The sequence below is a fragment of the Coregonus clupeaformis genome, chromosome 35 (genome assembly GCF_020615455.1).
Source record: "Coregonus clupeaformis isolate EN_2021a chromosome 35, ASM2061545v1, whole genome shotgun sequence".
NCBI classification, from domain to species: domain Eukaryota; kingdom Metazoa; phylum Chordata; class Actinopteri; order Salmoniformes; family Salmonidae; genus Coregonus; species Coregonus clupeaformis.
Genome location: NC_059226.1, coordinates 7,855,585 through 7,876,926, shown reverse-complemented (window position 1 = coordinate 7,876,926; position 21,342 = coordinate 7,855,585). Strand labels below are relative to the sequence as shown.

Here is a 21,342-nt window from a genome sequence, read left to right as displayed (position 1 = left end):
GCAAGGTACGTTCCCTGGGCCGAAATGGCCCAGAATTCCCTACGCCATTCCTCCACTAACCTAACCCCTTTCCAATGTGTGTTGGGTTACCAGCCGGTTCTGGCACCCTGGCAGCAGAGCCAGATCGAGGCTCCTGCGGTGGATGAGTGGGCGAGGCGCTCGGAGGAGACATGGAACGCTGCACACGTCCACCTGCAGCGGGCCCTCCGACGTCATAAGGCGAGCGCTGATCTCCACCGCAGTGAGGGACCGGTGTACGCACCTGGTGATCGAGTCTGGCTCTCTACCAGGAACCTGCCCCTCCGCCTGCCCTGTCGGAAACTGGGTCGGCGGTTTGTAGGGCCATTTAAAGTCCTGGGAAGGTTGAACGAGGTGTGTTATAGATTACAGCTACCTGTTGAATATAAAAGTATTAACCCCTCGTTCCATGTGTCCCTTCTCAGGCCGGTGGTAGCTGGCCCACTCCAAGACAGTGAGATCAGGGAGACTCCTCCGCCCCCATTGGACATCGAGGGGCACCGGCGTACTCCGTGAGGTCCATCTTGGATTCGAGACGTCGGATGGGGGGTCTCCAGTATCTAGTGGAGTGGGAGGGTACGGTCCGGAGGAGCGGTGCTGGGTGCCGAGGGGAGACATTTTGGACCCGTCTCTCCTGACGGAATTCCATCGTGGGCACCCGACGCGCCCGGCTCCGCGTCCTCCGGGTCGTCCCCGAGGCCGGAGTCAGCGCACGTCTGGAGCCGCGCGTCAAGGGGGGGGTACTGTCACGGTTTCGGCCGAGGCTGCCTCTCTCCCTTGTTCGGGCAGGCTTCGGCGTTCGTTGTCTCCGGAGTACTAGCTGCCACCGTTGTATGTTTCATGTTCGTTTGCTTTTGTCTGAGTGTTGTCACACCTGTTTTCAGTTAGTGTCATTAGTGTCCTATTTAGTTCCCGTTGTGTGTGTCAGGTGTTGTGTATTATTGTTTGTTGTCAGACGTGTTTTCGCTCGGTTGAGCTTCTCTCCACTGCGCTGGAGTTATTCGCACCTGTTTGTGCGCTGTTTTTTCCCATTTCGCCTTCGTGCGTATTTCGCCTTCGGGCAAGTGTTGTCCGTTTGCCGTGTTTCGGCTCAATACAAGTCTTTTGGATTATCCGTCTGCGTCCTGCATTTGATTCCGCCACTGCACCTACAGCACGCCTTGACACACTATTGGTGGCTGACTAAATACTTTTTTTCCCCACTGTATATTCAGTAAGCACTCTAGGTATTTCCATCTTCAACTCTACTGAATCAGATTGAGGAGTCATATTACAAGCTGAAAGGAAATGCTCAGATAATTATTTAAGAGAGTTTGAAATATGAGCACTGCAGAATACTGTATGAAACTAAAGTTAAACAAATAAATACAAATAAAGGCTCACTACCTGTAGGCTCTTATGTTAATGATTCTATGTTCCATGTCTTAACTCCTAGGGCAACTTTAATGAAGATGCATCACACATCATGGTGGTGGCTGCAGGACCATATGTGTTTATGATACAGCTGCCATAGCATTATTATCAGGCAGGCTGGGTTTCTTTATGGGTGATCTATTGGAGAGGGATGGTGACCTCTGAGGGCTGCCAAGGTCAGAGTGAATCAGATGTGCCATGTCTATTATTGGTATAGTTCCTTGTCACCACAGACTGGGAGAGCATTGGGGGTTGATATGTGTAATGCAGTTCTCTGGATCGCTGGAGCTTTTAAAGCTGAATAGTGACTTGTAACAATTAGCCTAAGAGTCCAAACTGCAGTTCCATTATTGGCGTACATATAAAACGTAAACAACCACACAAAGCCATTATCATCAGACATGCAGCATGAAATATTCTGTCAGGGAATTGTGATTAGTATTTGAAAATATAAGAGCAATTTGTTGGTGTATTCATATTTAAAAAAAGATTGATATTTGGGAGTTTACATTTTTTCCCGAACCAACAGTGCTTTTGCCTTGAGCATTATGTATTGTTTGTTTTAACATGTCTACAAATCATCAACGATATATTGCCGAAGTACCTTCCACATCTCCCAACATTACATTTATTAAGATCAATAGTTAAAATACCACTACTTAATACAGTGAGGGAAAAAAGTATTTGATCCCCTGCTGATTTTGTACGTTTGCCCACTGACAAAGAAATGATCAGTCTATAATTTTAATGGTAGGTTTATTTGAACAGTGAGAGACAGAATAACAACAAAAAAATCCAGAAAAATGCATGTCAAAAATGTTATCAATTGATTTGCATTTTAATGAGGGAAATAAGTATTTGACCCCCTTTCAATCAGAAAGATTTCTGGCTCCCAGGTGTCTTTTATACAGGTAACGAGCTGAGATTAGGAGCACACTCTTAAAGGGAGTGCTCCTAATCTCAACTTGTTACCTGTTTAAAAGACAACTGTCCACAGAAGCAATCAATCAATCAGATTCCAAACTCTCCACCATGGCCAAGACCAAAGAGCTCTCCAAGGATGTCAGGGACAAGATTGTAGACCTACACAAGGCTGGAATGGGCTACAAGACCATCGCCAAGCAGCTTGGTGAGAAGGTGACAACAGTTGGTGCGATTATTCACAAATGGAAGAAACACAAAAGACCTGTCAATCTCCCTCGGCCTGGGGCTCCATGCAAGATCTCACCTTGTGGAGTTGCAATGATCATGAGAACGGTGAGGAATCAGCCCAGAACTACACGGGAGGATCTTGTCAATGATCTCAAGGCAGCTGGGACCATAGTCACCAAGAAAACAATTGGTAACACACTACGACGTGAAGGACTGAAATCCTGCAGCGCCCGCAAGGTCCCCCTGCTCAAGAAAGCACATATACAGGCCCGTCTGAAGTTTACCAATGAACATCTGAATGATTCAGAGGAGAACTGGGTGAAAGTGTTGTGGTCAGATGAGACCAAAATCGAGCTCTTTGGCATCAACTCAAATCGCCGTGTTTGGAGGAGGAGGAATGCTGCCTATGACCCCAAGAACACCATCCCCATCGTCAAACATGGAGGTGGAAACATTATGCTTTGGGGGTGTTTTTCTGCTAAGGGGACAGGACAACTTCACCGCATCAAAGGGACGATGGACGGGGCCATGCACCGTCAAATCTTGGGTGAGAACCTCCTTCCCTCAGCCAGGGCATTGAAAATGGGTCGTGGATGGGTATTCCAGCATGACAATGACCCAAAACACACGGCCAAGGCAACAAAGGTGTGGCTCAAGAAGAAGCACATTAAGGTCCTGGAGTGGCCTAGCCAGTCTCCAGACCTTAATCCCATTTAAAAAATCTGTGGAGGGAGCTGAAGGTTCGAGTTGACAAACGTCAGGCTCGAAACCTTAATGACTTGGAGAAGATCTGTGTGCAAACCTGGTGGCCAACTACAAGAAATGTCTGACCTCTGTGATTGCCAACAAGGGTTTTGCCACCAAGTACTAAGTCATGTTTTGCAGAGGGGTCAAATACTTATTTCCCTTATTAAAATTTAAATCAATTTATAACATTTTTGACATGCGTTTTTCTGGATTTTTTTGTTGTTATTCGGTCTCTCACTGTTCAAATAAACCTACCATTAAAATTATAGACTGATCATGTCTTTGTCAGTGGGCAAACGTACAAAATCAGCAGGGGATCAAATACTTTTTTCCCTCACTGTATGTACATTATATACAGTAACTCTATTGATTGCTGATAACGTAGAATGTTTGGCACAAGGACTACAGACTGTGTGCGTAAGAATCTGGCAGAGGAATGATTCAAGGACACAACAAATACATCTCTGAAATAAGCCCTACATGTTGGCTGTGAAATAGCTTCACCCCACATTCTGCAATGTCATGTTGATGTAGGTACTTGGTCCTTGGTCAGGTGAGTCACAGAGTCACAGACATACGATGTACTCTGCTCTAGTGGATCCAGGTGCTGTTGGGATTTAAGCAGAGTGAATCTCTCCGCTAGGTTAAAGGTCCTGAACAGTCATTCTGAAAAGTACTTTTTCTGTCATGGCTAACTACCAGGAAGGTTGAAAAGACAGGCTGAGTGGGCGGAGAGCTTAAATTCATGAGCTCACCTTGACTGACAGCTCTTTGAAACACCTATGTCAAACAACTTGGATGCAGTGTTGCAGTAAAATCATCTCAAGCTAATTTGGTGATACACAAAGCAACTCAAACAACATTGAAATTGCATCAATTATATATATATATATATTTCTATACATCTGCCATTTGCCATGTTTCTTTTGATGAGGTTCACAGCAGCACTGACGGATGTGTTGACTTGACAACTGCGTCTGAGTTTTGAACGATTTTGTTCCATGAAGACCTAGCTAGCCAGTAACTAGCTAACACCAGACACAGATGAAAGGGGAAACATAGAAGTATCTTTGCCATAAATGAATAGGGTAAACTTTTAATTATATTTGCTGACACCCTAGTCCAATTTTTATATCTAGCTATATAAACTATGCCCCTCTGAAAACACACCGATGTTGGTTACTTAAATTAGGTAAGAGAATATCATGTTACCATTGGTGTATTAAAATGAGAGTTAAGGTGATGTCACATTGTCCCCTTAATAATGTCATTTTAATTTTATTTAACCTTTATTTAACTAGGCAAGTCAGTTAAGAACAAATTCTTATTTACAATGACGGCCTACTAATGAATAATGAATCCAAGTGTTTGACATGGGGGAGGGGACCAGTAACTTTATGATCAACCTTTATCAATGTAGAAGCAACAGTCATTTTTCATACTTTGGTCATCATATTTTCATCTGGTTTCCTTAAAATATCATCCAATTTCATGAAAAACATGATTTTGACTGTTCATGACCTTTAAGCTCAGACCCCCAGGTGTTCTCTGTCTCCCACCACTCTGTTTTTGGCCACGCTGACATTTGTTTTTGGCCAAACTGGATATCACACAGTGTCAGTGTTCTGTCCCTAAACACGCCATGTAACCTCACAGGTTCCTGAACGGATAAAAATGTTCATGTATAATTTGATAGACGTGAGTGGAGAAAAAGGAGGAGTCAGTGAATCATGCTGCTCATATCCTCTTAATGAGAGTGCTGAGGCAGGGTTAGCTGTCACTCAGAAACCGGGTTCTCCCACAGCATAATTTGATTGAGGAACTCCACTCGGCTTCAGAAGGTTAATTAGTGGGGTAGAAAGCTGCATTGGCAGAGCAAAGTAATTGACAAGAAGAGGGAATTAGTGGCGTTATTCCTGTACACGCATAGTTAGCATACGTGAACTGTATGCACTGATTTTACCTCACAGACAGGCCCTATATACAGTATGACACAGCATGTACTGACAACAGCAGCAGGACGGTGCAGCAGGCAAATGTGCTCCGTCTATTGTACAATATGTGCTCCGTCTATCGTACAATCTAACATCACACTTAAAGGGATAGTTCACTTAAAATACAAAATGACACATTGGTTTCCTTACCCTGTAAGCAGTCTATGGACAAGGTATGAAAATGTATGCACTCACTAACTGTAAGTTGCTCTGGATAAGAGCGTCTGCTAAATGACTAAAATGTAAATGTAAAAATGTATGACAGCAATCCATGCTTTGGTTTTATTTCCCTGGTACAGTTTCCAGCATTTGTGGCACAAATCCCATTCAAGTCATGGTACCGATATTAGCATTTTTTGCGCATCATGTCCAAATCCATCCGAAAGTATCGAAATTGATTGTGAAGCTTAACAAAGTCACATAGATTATTTGAATACGATGTGCGAAAAATGCTAATAACAGTACCATGACTTGAATGTGATTTGTGCCACAAATGCTAAAACGTTAGCATTTGGAAACAGTGCCAGAGAAACTAAACCAAAGCATGGGTTGCTGCCAAACCTTGTCCAAAGACTGCTTACAGCTTAAGGAAACCAATATGTAATTTAGTAATTTGGGTGAACTATCCATGTGAGACTGTAGATCCCAGTTTAGCCCGACATGTCTTGAGTCAGCAGCAGGAGAGGTGTCGGCATACATCCTCCTGCCCGTCGGCAGCTTGTAGGCTCAAAGGCCAGAGAAGTGAGTGCTGAGTTGATGGTCTGGAAAATTGCATTAAAACCTGCAGGTATTATCCCAAGTTGTATCTTACTCTTACATGAACGTAATGAAATTAAACTGTAAGTGTTGTGTTCTCCCTGTTCTTATGACAAATACAGGCTGTCTACAACCTAATTGTTTTCTCATTGGATTCGTTCTCCTGTTGTTGGTTAAGCCAATTCTGACAATACCTCAATTGGTTTGTCTGTCTGTAGTAGGCCTTAGTGTAATTTAATTATCTACAGATTCACTCAAAACAAGTCTGTGGCATAATGCACAATTATTGTTGGGACAAATCCATTACTGTTTTGTTGGTTTATGTTGCAAATCAATGAATGTCGTTAAAGGAAGGTTTTGCGTATTAGATCTACAGTTTCAGACCATTATATTTTCTTTTTTTGCTCATAGTACCAACTGAGCAAACTGTCCGAAGCGCTTTCATACTGCAGTTCCCAATAACTCCACCTTGGATTTGACTTTAGCTCTAAAAGCTCTATCCATTAAGGCTACCGTTTCCATCAGTGCACACTGTAATTCTAAGCCATTCTCCATGGCTTATCATCTTTTTTTAAAGTGCCATCCAGAATGGAGTTTGTGCTTTGTAATGAGATTTCTTGTTCCCTGGAAAGGTGAGAATCATACTAGGTCATCAGCCTGTTGAAGGACTCGATCCACTGAAGAACAATTGAGTGTGGTATTGGGAATTTACAAGAGATGCCAGAGCAGTAAGTCATTTAAAGTTTTAGTTGAATATGATTGTAGAATAGAACATTTGTGTAAAATTCAAATTCTGTAGGTCTGGAATTACATAGTTGGCCTCATCCCTTGGCCCTCAAGCACTTAATTAGCCCAATCATTCACTATTTGACATTTGCCAATTTTCTACCTTCAAAATGGCCAAATACACTACACTTAAGCTAGATTTATGACAGAGGTGGATGTATGAAATGCTAATATATGTGGCTAATTGGCTATTCAGAGTAATTAGCTAGGGGAGATGGAAACAAACATGCAAAAGGGTGTGCACAGAGTTTCACCCTCATTTGGTTGGGCAAGTGGAGCTGTTTTTCAGAATGCCTTTCAGCAACTTAAAAAGTGCTCTCAGCAGATATGCATTTGAAATAGATGCCGCACAAATCGTCAACATTTACATATATCAGAGTTCATCCCGACGAAAGGAGAACTGGTGCTCTTTAGGATTACCCCTGTGGGGAAGAGTTGTGTAAGGCTGTGTTTACACAGGCAGCGCAATTCTGATATTTTCCACTAATTGGTCTTTTGACCAATCAGATCAGCTCTTTTGCCAACAATTGGGCAAAAGATCAGAATTGGGCTGCCTGTTTAAACGAAGCCTTACTTTCTTCTACCAGCACCTCATTTGGTATTTTGTATTTTATTAAGATCCCCATTTGTCACGATCGTTGACTGATGAAGAGACGGACCAAGGCGCAGCGTGATAAGCGTACATTCTTTATTTAGTACACACACGAACCAAAACAACAAACGAACGATACGTGAAGTCCTAGGTTACAACACAAACCTTACGGAACAAGATCCCACCACCTAACATGCCACAAGGCTGCCTAAGTATGGTCCCCAATCAGAGACAACGAGCTACAGCTGTCTCTGATTGGGAACCACCCTGGCCAACATAGAAACTAAACGATCTAGAACAAAAACCAATGAAAACTAAACATAGAAAATCCACACCCTGGCTCAACAATTAAGAGTCCCCAGAGCCAGGGCGTGACACCATTAGCTGTTGCAAATTTCAGACTTGATTTTCCCTTACGAAAAATGTATCAACCCCTACAAAAATATTGATTAATTATAATCCACATAATAATCCACATTTCCTGTTGCTGCAGGATTATGTTCCTGCTGTAAAAAACTGGCTCAAATTAAGATCCTATGTCTTTATGCATTGGTTGACCTTTTCTTTCCCTTGCTGCTGTCCATCGTGCTGAAGTTGTTAGCTGGTTTGTATTGCACTTTCCATACATAGTGCAAGCGTGTCATTCCACCACAACCACCACCACCACCACCACCACAGGATATACCGTATGTGACAACACTGAAAAGCAATCTAGCAAAACATTAAGGAAACTGGTATAGTTCTTGCTACACCTCCTTTTCTGCCTCTGCTGTAGAAGGTCATGAGTATTTCAAGTGGTCTCAAAGAATGTCTGATGAGCACGTTGAGAGCACAAAGCTGTAAATTGTGTGCATCTCCACATACAGTACTTTATCATTACGTATTTCCTTTATCTGTTTTTGTCACGTTTTTGATCACTGTGGTGACATTCATTCGCCTCCATTGAGATAAATACCATTGTGAAAGCTTTTCCTGCCTGAATTTATATGAGGCGATTCCAATTGTCATGGGGAAATAAAAGGGCTTTGTCTGAAAAACAATTCAACGCACAGAGCTGCAGCACAATACCTCTCACTTATCAGGGAAGTAAAGTTAGATAAAAACAAATTAGTGTGCAGTGCCTTGCAGCTGTCCGTGCTCCTGTACGAGGCCCTTTTTCTGAAGAGGCCTGGCATGTCCACAAAGTACGCCATCGATGTCACAAAGGAAGCAAGCACATCTCCAAACAAACAGGATTCCGGGCTAGAGAGAACATTCCATTCAATTCCAGGCAATATTCCTTTTAGTAATTAATGCATGACTTGAAGCATGCATCCACCTCCTCCCTTTCTCTCCAAAGCAATTCAGTACATCAGTGAGCACAATGTTTTCCTTCCCCAAGAGAAGCAGTTCCATTTCAGCTCAATTGATTCTCCCAACTTTACCTTTTTCATTATTTCCCAGCAAGAAGTGCATGCATTTTCAATGAAATCAAATAAAGGGCAGTCATTGGGAGGGATGAGGGCGGTCTCAGGGGACTGAGGCACCTTCACCGTCAGTTGGGACAAGATATAAAGACGAACAGCAGAGACGGGGGGGGACACATAGATATGGGAGTGAGATAACATGACTATATATAACAGGACAGATATGAACAGATTAAACTGAGAATCCAGTCTTGCCGTGTCCTTCTGACCAATACAGACTGTCTAATAGGATTTGCAAATGTGCGTTTTCCTCCGAGAGAGAGAGAGAGAGAGAGAGAGAGAGAGAGAGAGAGAGAGAGGGAGAGGGAGAGGGAGAGGGAGAGGGAGAGGGAGAGGGAGAGGGAGAGGGAGAGGGAGAGGAGAGAAGTGAGAGAGAGAGGAGAGAGAGAGAGAGAGAGAGAGAGACAGTGAGAGAGAGAGAGAGAGAGAGAGAGAGAGAGAGAGAGAGAGAGAGAGAGAGAGAGAGGATACAGTATGACAACTTTATATACAGTGTACCTCATGGGGAGACAGTTACACTAGTTACTGTATCTGTTTCATCCACAAGGCTTATGGGAGATTCTGTCATGTCTTTGCCTTGAAGCCCTGGCTCTCTGTTGCGGAGGAGAGAACCCCTGAGGCTCCGCATATGAGAGCAGAAGCCTGTCTCGCAATCACAGACTTGAATTCAGAGCACTGAAAGAGTTCCCTTCAAGGTAACATGAGCTCTCAGCTTCCAAAGCACCCTCGTCTGCCTGCTTCTATCAAACAGTAATACTATTTGGCCTCACAGTTACGCTGTGTTATGTCAGTTGTCATATGGTAAACATTGGCTCTATGTATTGCCCCAATATGTTAATTGTAGGCACTTTGAAGGAAACTACTCAAATCAAAGATCAAATAGCATCTACACTCTGAGTTAAACATCAATTGAAAGATGTATCTTTCCTCAACGTTGACTGCTTATGGAGAATACAGTAGGTCTCTCAAACAAAATCCACCAATAATATATTCAATGCAAAAAGTGTAGCTATCTAAGTGTATGAAAGTGCCCTGAGCAAGCAAAACAGTGGGAATTTACAACAACTTAATGTACAGCCATTGAATCAGTCTTCAAGAGCAGGGCGTCATTAGTTGTTCATAGGGGATGACAAGAAAATCCATCATTACCCTGCATGCAGCAGGGCCCCAATGGGAGCAAGTAGACTGGGGAATGTTTGCCTGGGCTGCCTGCGTGTCCACTGGGAGAGGAGCTTGGTGCTGATGCCCTGGGTGTTCTGGCCTACTAGTCCAGGGCTACACTACCACTGGACCATAGAGATTGCTGCCATTAGGGAAAGTGAGCAGAGTCCAGGGCTGCAAATAGACCTATAGGCTCATATGAGGATGAACATGCTGCCCTAACTGCCTTAAGCTCATTTGCAGTATGTGCCACGCTTTAGGTGAAACTAATGCATACATATATTTGGATTTCACCATTGATTGTTCTTTTTCCCACCGTCTCCAATGTATTTTTATTAGTTAGCACTGTAGGATTTGTTGCTTAAGCATATAGAAACCGGGGCGGCATTAAAGCACTCGAAGACACTAAACCTGAATGTATGATCAGAGGTTTGTTTATGCAAAGGGTAGCTAAATCACTGCTAACATACATATGCAACAGCGGGTTACTGTAACAAGGCGAACTAGCAGGGTTGTAATTTATGCTGTGGACCGCAGTAGCGGTGGTGGAATTGATGCGGAGCCTATTGGAGTGAGTCACAGCGAACAAACAAACCCCTCTATGCATTATTAATGAGAGAAAGTCTTTTCAGGTTTAACTTCAACTTCCATTTAACACCTAAAGGGATCCTGCAACAACACCATGCTGAGAGAGAGCTGAGGTCGGGTCAGACCGCCTCTCAGACACTGCCAGCCGGTATTTACAGTAAAGGTCAGAGAATGAGGGGACAATGATAGGAGACAATTTTCTCTTTAAAAGTTTCGCCATGCCAGATATTTCCCAGAGCTGTACTTTTCATATTCATTTCATGGAACATTTGGTTTGGGTTTCCAAACGGGAACCTTCTTTCTTTCAGAGGGTTTAAATAGTGATTATATTTGAATGCCCCTTGGTAAATGCACTTTTGTTGTTAAAGAGGTGGTTTTGTAGTGGTAGCCTTTGGCATTTCCTTGCAGAGCCTTCCACACAGTGCATGGAGGTGCAGAATGTATTTCCCTGTTCTATGTCTAGGCTAGCAGGTGACAGAGTGACTCCACCCACTTTACCATGCCCATGATATAGTGGGAAATAGGTATGCTAAACAAAATGTACCCTTAAATACTTTGGACAGATGACATCCATGTACTCAAAAAAGGCAGTCTTAATGTGCTTTTGATTAAAAAATCTGGGCCACATGCGTTTTTCAGCCAACAGGCACAGTCCTCTTCAGTGCGAGCAAAACCCTCTAGTTTCAAGGGACAGACATTAAAAGAGTGCTCCACATAAAGTGTGACCATCAGAGGAGGCTGGTGGGAGGAGCTATAGAGGACGGGCTCATTGTAATGCCTGGAATTGAATCAATGGAACGGTTTCCATATGTTTAATGTGTTTGATACTGTTACATTAATTCCATTTCAGTCTTCACAATGAGCCCATCCTCCTATAGCTCCTCCTACCAGCCTCCTCTGGTGACCATGTCACACAGCAGTGGAACTCAGTGATGTGAGGGGGCCGGCACGGCCCCAGCCTTATAGAAGCCTGTCAGACCCAAACATCCACCCAAGCTCAATGGAAAATAAGTACATTTTTGTAACAGTGCTCAACGTCCCCCACAAAAGGCATACCCAAAATGGAGGATCTTTGGTATGTATGGGGACAGACTGTGTATGGGAATGGTGAGGGTGCATAAATATGAGAAGGGGAGACAACCCAGTGTGCTATTGTACTGTATTACAGGGTCCTTCCTAATTTAGTATTCAAATGTATCGGGTTTCCGATTCACACATAACCCAGGCACGAGTAGATAAAGCTGGGCTTTAGATTTGTGTGTAATATCTCCCTCAGGGCTCATACAAATCCAAGCAAAACAAACAGTGCCTCAGTAGGTTACTTTAGCACTGCTCCCTCCGATCCGGTGGTACATATTTACTGTCAGAACTCATCCATAGCCCCAGTGTGCTTTTCCCCCATACAAGACAGCGTTACGAAAGGCTCCACTCTTTTGTTTTAGTTAGGTTTAAATATCTAAATTAAAATGGAAAATACATATTAGTTGTAGAAGTAGCTTGACTCAGTTACAGCAGTGATTTGAATGAAAGGTGCTACAAGTATAATTAATCATTGCACAGATATAACAAATGATATTTTTGAGGTAGAGCATATTTGAAAAATGAAATCATTGTAACATTTCCACTGACTGATGACTGTATCAGTAATGCATAGTGATGAATCTTAGCCTCAACAACCCTGTTTCTGTCCCAATCAGCACTTATGTGCAAACACGCTGACCAGTGTAGTCCTGAATAGGTTTATGTTGAACAATGGACATACTTCCTCTATTATCAGTGACTCCCAATCCAATCAAGCCAGCATCGTGTACACTGTGTAGTAAGAGGATACTAAACAATGAAAATTCTAGTCATATTGTCCTTTAGTTCGTGGAATGTGGGCAGTTTTGTTTCTGAATATGAACAGTACAGTATTGTGCCCTAGAGATCATGGTATGGCAGTTGGTTATTTTGACTTCCTGAAAGCGTATGCTCACTTCCTCATTTATGATAGCAATGCTAGATGGCAACACAACATTTGTTTAGGCCTAATTGGAGCGTGTTGGGCAGACCATACAAAAGGTCAACAGACTGCTGGAGGTATATTCCCTCTGCCATAAACTGTCACAATTATCCTGTTGTAGCAACATGATTGCCCCCTTTATGTAAAGGCCCATGTCCTCTACCACCTAGGGACACCTTTCTTCTCACCCCCTGTGGTCTCCCACAAGGCAACACATCCACTTCCGGGCCTATGTCAGCAGTTGCATCAGAGGGCTAAGAGAGGCTAGCGGTGAGGGCACATACCTCTGGGTTTAAAGTATTCAACTGCTGTCCTCTATGATTAACCTATCCATCACTTGAGTTTGCAGCCCACTTTCATGGTCAGTCACTCCCACACCATTCGCAATTAATTAATGGCTGTAGTAACAAAGTCATAGGATCTAGAAGAGTTGAATATTTGATGTTACTTAACAGTTACTTGAACAGTGACATGCATTTCTAATATATTGGATTAGATTGGATTAAAATTTGATTTGCTTTCTTTATAAAAAAACGTTATCTACAGTAGGACTCCTTCCAGGTCTTAAGAGCATTTGTAAAATATGAAAAATAAATGACTGCTCCTCATAAACAGAATTTTCATAATTGAAACATCTCTTATTGACTTTGTTAAATTATTAATATACAGACACTCTGTCTTTGCAGGGTAGAGGTAGGATGGCTTCTTAATTCTCATTGTTCTTATAAATATTCAAGTGTGACAGCAGTAAGCATGAGGTACTGGGTATTGTTGTGTACAGTAGGCTACACATCTCAACGAGGTCTAAACAAATATCTCCCTCTGAGATGTCTGGGCTGCTTTAAGTGGACCGGAGAAGAGAAAATGTCATTCATCGCTCTGAGCCGAGACCCCTGCCTTGGTGGTGAGCGTTCCTCCTCTGGCTATATTTGCCTTCATATTGAATTTTAACAAGGAAAAAATTAATAACTGACAGAGTCCAATCTGATTTGAAAGCTAGTTAAGTGGCTCAAGTTTGGATAAAAAAGCAATACTAGGTGCCACTGACAATGAAGTATAGCCCTTGGGTCAGCAAAATGTATTGACTACACGTTAGTGAATGCAGATGAAATGTTTCCCCTCTCAGTCGGAAATGTCCGGCATGCAGTAAATCATTTTCATTCCTCCATCGGCATTTTGTAGCCTCAGTTATTTTTCTCAAAAAGGAGAACAAATACTTTTATATATGGCATGCAGTCATAACATATAAATCAATATCGAAAATTGGCACATGCAGTAGCCTATCCCATGATGTTTTATTTGCAGCACAATGAAATTCGTTAAGAAATGGAAAAAGCATCATGATTTAGTATTGTGGGAATGTCAAAGTTATAAGGTAGTTCTTTGAATGGAAATAGGGTATGCAATTCGTAATCCAAACACAAAGGTATTGTTGCAGGAAGACTAAGTGTCTCAGTGTTCATCTCTGGCCACTGCTGCTGATTATGACCACGGCTGTGCTGGTCGTCCGTGGTGCAAGTTATTACCTAAGACTATTATGAGAATGACTCAGATACTTAAACATTTGACTTTCCTTCCTCTCAGCACCTCCCATGCTGAGGTCACCTGCCGTTTAGGACTAATAATTCATTAATACATCTCCATAAAACCAGGATCTATAGGCTACACAACCAGCTCCAAGGTTTGCTCCTGCAGCTATCAACTTTATTCGTAAACATTGGGATGTTGGGACTGTCTGTGCTGTGTCTTTAATTGATTACATTTATTGTGTCAAATGATTTAACCAGACCCAATGGAACACTGCAATTTCCCGGGGGAACAATCTGACAGGGTCAAATTGATAATGAACAGTTTGCTATTTTTGGTTCAAGGTTTGTATCCTCAGTAGTTTCCGTAAGATGTTTAGGGGACACATCCATAGCATTGAAAGTCATTAAGTTCTATTTATGTTGTCAGATTCTATAAGGTTCTCGAGAGGACTCAGTTTCAAAGGAACATTTCATAATGGTGCAGAGTAATTCATTTAATGCGGCATCTTAACATTAGTTGGACTCAGTTGTGTTTGACAGTCCCCAGGTTAATGGTGTGAAAATAGAGACCCTGCTTTCCCCAACCTGTCAAGTGGTAATTGGCCAAAGGTTTCCTTTAATAGCAATATGCCACAGGGACCGTACATCACCTCTGAAATTGTGTACAAAATAATTGGATGGTCATGAAAGAGGAAGCATACACATTAATCCTATTTTGCCTTTACAATTATATTTGCTATTTTTAATAAATGTGCAAAACAAAAATGTGTCTTGATTATTTGGATCCATATGTTCAGTATACAGGACAGATTAATAGAATGTAGAATATAAATACAGATTGGGTAACACGTTATTTGTCTGCTACAAATGGTCTATAGATGTTCAGGATAAATATTATTATATTTGTGCAGCATGGCATGTATTCTGAATATTTCTGGCAAGAAATATATATCTATTTTTTAATTTAGTGGTGTAAATGTGGTTATATTCAAATTGTAAACCTCACATTTAAGCAGTTATTTATTCCCCTAACGTGTGCCTGTTTCTCTCTTCAGGGAGTTCCTCTGAGCCCATGAATGCAACCCAGCAAGAAAGACAGCGGAAGAAACAACAGGATGAGACCGATCAACGATGTTAGCCCTGGGGAAATAAGCACAAGCCAATTTGAGGTGGTGAAATACTGAATCTCAGTGAACCATCTCTAAAACGTCACTCCAGGCTAAAGTCATTGGATGGATGCTGGTATAAATGCACATGCCTAACATCTTTTTGTAAATGGCTGGAACATTAGGACAGAATTATCCTTCACTGGACAGAAGGCCAATTTATTGATTGTCCTCACTGAGGAGAACACTTGAAAGTCCAGCTAGATTACAAAGAGTTCAGTTCAGCATCTATAGAAACCACAGTGGTGTTCCCATCTTAGAGCTTTTGGCCCTGCCAATGACATCAAGAGGAGCACCAATGGCCTGCGGTGGAGGTATGGTAATGAGTGCCTTTTTCTGGTCTGTGGCCATAGTGTATTTGACCTGTACAGGCAAAGTCAATGGGGACTGCTGGCTCATCGAAGGCGAGAAGGGCTTTGTGTGGCTGGCCATCTGCAGCCAAAACCAGCCTCCATACGAGGCCATCCCCACGCATATCAATAGCACCATCGTGGACCTTCGGCTCAATGAAAACAAGATCAAAAGTATCCATTTCTCTGCCCTCAGCCGCTTCGCCAACCTGACGTACCTAAACCTGACCAAGAATGAGATCAACTACATAGACGACGGGGCCTTTTCTGCCCAGTTCAACTTACAGGTCCTTCAGTTAGGCTTCAACAAACTCCGTAACCTGACTGAGGGCATCCTCAGGGGTTTGGGCAAGCTGCAGTACCTCTACCTTCAGGCCAACCTGATTGAGACTGTGACACCCAATGCCTTTTTGGAGTGCTATAGCCTCGAAAACATCGACCTCTCCATGAACCGTATCCAGCAGCTAGATGGGACCACGTTTACCAGCCTGACTAAACTGACCACCTGTGAGCTCTACACAAACCCTTTCAACTGCTCCTGTGAACTACTTGGTTTTGTGAAGTGGCTCTCTACATTCCCCAACAGGACAAATGAACGGATGGTCTGTGACTCCCCATCAGGTGTCTCTGGCTACAGTCTACTCAGCCAGAACCCTAACAACCCGACTTTTCGGAATGCCCTCCATATGCTCTCCACTGTGTGTACAGACGACTATGTGACGCCGTACATACCTGTGCCTCCTGAGACCACCACCCTTCCACCAGACTACACTCCCTGTGGGCTGGAGGACTGTCCCTCCGGAACTGAGCCAGATGAGAGTATGAGTATCAACCCAACAGTGATTCATGTGGATGTAAAACCCAGTATGAAGCTGAAGCAAGTCTCTAAAACAAGCGCCACCATCACTGTTCAGATCCCCCATCCCTTCAAGAAGATGTACAGCCTGGTTCTCTACAATAACAGCTTTTTCACTGATATTCAAAACCTCAAAATTCAGAATGAGGACATTGAACTTAAAAACCTGAAACCCCATACTGAATACACATACTGTGTCGCTTCTATAAAGAATAATCTTAGATTCAATCATACTTGTCTGGCAGTCTCCACAGGACCCTGGAATGGGAACGAGCGTTCACAAAACCATGCAACAGCTACCCACTACATTATGACCATCCTAGGTTGTCTCTTTAGTATGGTGATTGTCCTAGGAGTGGTCTACTATTGCTTGCGTAAAAAACGTCAGCAAGATGAAAAGCACAAAAAGGCAGGCAGCCTAAAGAAAAGTATAATTGAATTAAAGTACGGACAAGAGCTCGAAGGGGGAACCATTTCCAGGATGTCACAGAAGCAAATGATGACTGGGGAGACTATGTCCCGCATGCCATACCTACCATCTGGTAGTGAAATGGAGCAGTACAAACTGCAGGAGATAAGAGATGACACGCCTAAAATGGCCAAGGGAAGTTACATAGAGGTGCGAGGAACCGGGGACCACCATGAACGCAGAGAGTGTGAGATGTCCATGCCTGGGAACAGCCAAGGGTCAGTGGCTGAGATTTCAACCATTGCAAAAGAGGTGGATAAGGTCAATCAGATCATTAACAACTGTATTGATGCTCTGAAGTCAGAATCCACATCGTTTCAAGGGGTGAAATCAGGAGCTGTGTCCACCCAGGAGCCCCAGCTGGTTCTAATATCAGAGCAGCCGCAGAGCAAGTCTGGCTTCCTGTCCCCAGTGTATAAGGACAGCTACCACCACTCGTTACAGAGGCACCACACCTCGGATGTCCCGCCAAAGCGGCCCAGCACCGCCACTGGAGGTCCCATGCGGAGCCCAAGGCCTTACCGCTCGGAGTCCAAGTACATAGAGAAGACCTCGCCAACGGGTGAGACTATCCTCACTGTAACACCAGCCGCTGCCATTCTTAGGGCAGAGGCGGAGAAGATCAGGCAGTACAATGAGCACCGGCACTCCTATCCCGACAGCCACCAGCTGCAGATCGAGGAGCTGGAAGGGCCCGGAAGCCACAAGCCCTCCATCCTGGAGCCCCTAACTCGGCCCCGCCCCAGAGACATGGCGTACTCTCCGCTCTCACCTCAGTACCATAACCTCAGCTACTCCTCCAGTCCTGAGTACTACTGCAAACCACATCACACTTTCTGGGAGCGCTTCAAACTCCGCGGCAAACGGCACAAAGACGAGGATGAGTACATGGCTGCAGGGCATGCGCTACGTAAAAAAGTGCAGTTTGCCAAGGATGAGGACCTGCATGACATTTTAGACTACTGGAAAGGTGTATCTGCTCAACAGAAATCTTAATCTCTCCAAGTGTTTTTTACTGGACCACAACTTTCAGAAATGACACTGAAACCTTATATGTGAAACTCACTATTGATTGGATGGATACTTCCATATTGCGATCAACTACTTAAACTTATATATAGCAACATATTTTGACTGTGAGTAAAATAGGAAAATAACCTTGGAAATGACCATCTTGGAAATTACCATCTTACATTTGTCACATTATGTATGGAATTTATGGGAATAAACTGTAATCTAACGTTTCAAGAAGAAAACATATTGCAAATTAAGAATATACATATTATATGTTGCAATGGATTATAGGTATTTGGGTATCGCATGGCCAAGTCCTGTGACAGTGGATTTGCTGTTGTGTACTTTGAGAAAATACTGTAACAAACATTGAAAAACATGTCTACTGAAACCTCAATATTTTTCTTGAAGAACTACTGAACAATCATACGAAAAGAACAATTTTTCTCCCCACATATATTTCATTCTACAACGGAACTATGTACTGATACAGTTTCTATATCTGCAATGTTTGCTGTTAAGAACAGAAGAAAAAAAATTATATAATGTGTTTGAATCAGGTTTAGCCCATGAATTTCAAAGACAGCTACTTTATTTGTTCACTAATGATTGCCATGTCCTAACTGCTAAACATTACACTGGTCAGATAATTGGTATTATCTTACCCAGACCTCTTAACTTTTCCTTCCCCTATTTACAGCACTATCACATAATACATTTTTAGAGGCCACTAAACAAACTGCACAATATTAAAAGGCTGGAATTTTCTACATGTAATATTCCACATAAGACACTTCATTGTATTATTCTGATGCTGATGGTCTGTCTTAGGCATAGGCATTGTGAGCCATTAGTTATATCTTTAGAACCAAAGTCGAAAAAGCTGAATGTTTACAACATTTTCTTTCTGCATGGTCTAAGAAAGTGTTTCCCAACTCCGGTCCTCAAGTACCCCCAACAGCACACATTTTAGTTGTAGCCCCGCACAAAACCCCCTGATTCAACTTGTCAAGGGCTTGATGATTAGCTGATAAGTAGAATCAGGTGTGGTTGTCCGGGGTTACAACAAAAATATGTACAGGGGTGTTGGGAAACACTGGTCTAAGATGTGTGTTAACGTGGTAAATCAGGTTCCATATGCATTTCATTTGAATTTGTTCTACTGTGTTTCAAAGAGCCAAAACATTTTAAGAGTTACTTTTGTTAAAAGTGTAATTGACCGTTCACCTTTATATTACCAATATTTTCCACAGAAGGCAACCGTAGTTTCTCACCTGTTGTTTAGGCAGAATACTGAGAATGCAGTTCACATTCTCTACTGGAATATCTGTCCTATAGCCCGATGGATGAATGTACAACATAGATGATGAAATCTGTATATGGCAGCTTTTTAATTTTATTTCAGAGAGATTTTTATTATTTGCTATTTACAACCATAATCTCCAGTTTCCTTTGTCTCTACTTAGTTTATCAATGAATATATTTCCCATAACTTATCATATTTAATATTTGTCTACAATTCTCAGCCAACAAAGTCAAAAACAGCAAAGTCATTGGTTTCACTGAAGGCTCTTGTTGAAGGATATTTTCCTATACTGTGTGGCTGTTATGAAACTTTTGTAAATTAAGAAGCCACCTATCAGAGGTATATCAACATGCCTGGGTTCACTATTAAAAAATGTCCCATGAATGCCTGAATGAAACATCTGCCGCTGGATTTGTATATTATCTATACACTTTTGTTGAGTGGATACAAGAGGTAACTTGGCTGTCTGAGTTCTTATTTCAACCGCCTTAAACTTCTGGGATATGTGTGTGACTGTAATTTTCATTATTTTTCTTTCAGTGTTGATATTGTTGACAAGTCTTTTTTTGTTGTAATTTTTCTAAATGCATTTCAATAGATTCCAAGAGCTGTCAGATTTATAGATAAATTAGCAAGTAAGCTACATGTTTTTATACTGCATATTGTAGCACTTCTGTGTCTCATAAAAGTTAGAATTGTTGGGAAACCGGTGGAAAAAACAGTGAACAGCTGTTGTTTAAGTACACCAGAAACAAACAAGAGCACAATAAAGTGTTTTTATTTTATTTCTTAATACTATGTTATCTGCTTTCAGACAAAGTACTGTGAAATAAAGGGTGCACCCATCAGTATCTTCATTATGTTATTTTGTTGCTTTTGAATTCTGAATCATGGTATGAATCCTGAATGTATGGAATCCTGAATGTATGAGTAAACTTGCTTCTTTGTATCACACACATCATTAACATGTTTTTATGATATTTTAGTGGTTCTACCAAATTAGAATATTTTCATAATATTCTGTAGTCCAGGAATTTAAGCAACTATACCATTATTCATGTATAGCTAAACATTCAAATGTAGGCTGCCCTGTAATACTAAACCTTTTCCATCTGTGTTTCCAATGCTCTGCTGAACATATCAAAGCAAGTGCTTATGAAGAAGTGACTGCATGCATTTATCTTGGGAGCTGAATATATTTATTACGTTCACAAAATGTTGAGGGTTCGATTCAATCTGTAGTGCTGAAGACCTGCGCTGAAGCGTGATAGAAATGTTATTTCATTTAACGTTCCTGCGTTCGCGGAGACTGCATTCACGGTAAAGCTACATGTCGTCTCAATCGGAAATTACCTTTACATTTCAATCGTACTACAGCGCTTATCTTCAGCTGCATGGATTGAATCAAGCTCTAGGACTGCCTCTCCTTTGAAAAAAAAATAACATCAATTTGTCTTGTCCCCAATGGTTGTCAGATATTTTAACCTTAAAAGTGCCAACTGGGGAACATTGAACTTAAAAACCTGAAACCCCATACTGACTACACATACTGTGTTACTTCTATAAGGAATGCTCTTAGAGTCAATCACGCTTGTTTGACAATCTACACAGGACCATGGAATGGGTAAGTAAACCAATATGTTTCCAAAGCATCCAAAGCAAAAGCAGGTTGATGTTTATTGACATGAATCTTGCCCTGGAGGCAGAACAGAGCGATTTCCGCTATAGGGGCAACTGCTAAGTCAAAATTGTCTATATCAAAACAATTATTGAAAACAAAATGTAAGGTTAGGGTTAAGGTTAGGTTTAAAATCAGATTTTACGACTTTCTGGCTGTGCCAGCTAGTGACCTCTCTGCAGAGCTGCCTCCAGGGCAAGATTCATGACAATAAATGCCAACCTACAAAACAAAATTGAAAGCATGGATTGCAGTTATACTTTGTCAATAGACTGCTTACAGGGTAAGGAAACCAATAT

At 42.1% G+C, this 21,342-nt stretch overlaps 1 protein-coding gene across 2 annotated transcripts in view; it reads left to right on the top strand.

The window, feature by feature from the left end:
* Positions 1-20,222, top strand: part of LOC121551158 (protein ELFN1-like) — a 96,634-nt gene extending 76,412 nt beyond the window's left edge. For both annotated transcript variants that reach the window (XM_041863708.2, XM_041863709.2), the window contains exon 3: positions 15,260-20,222. In XM_041863708.2, the coding sequence (XP_041719642.2) occupies positions 15,648-18,041 (2,394 nt within the window). In that variant the 5' untranslated portion in view covers positions 15,260-15,647 and the 3' untranslated portion in view covers positions 18,042-20,222. The remainder of the gene's footprint in view (positions 1-15,259) is intronic.
* The last annotated feature ends 1,120 nt before the right edge of the window (positions 20,223-21,342 follow it).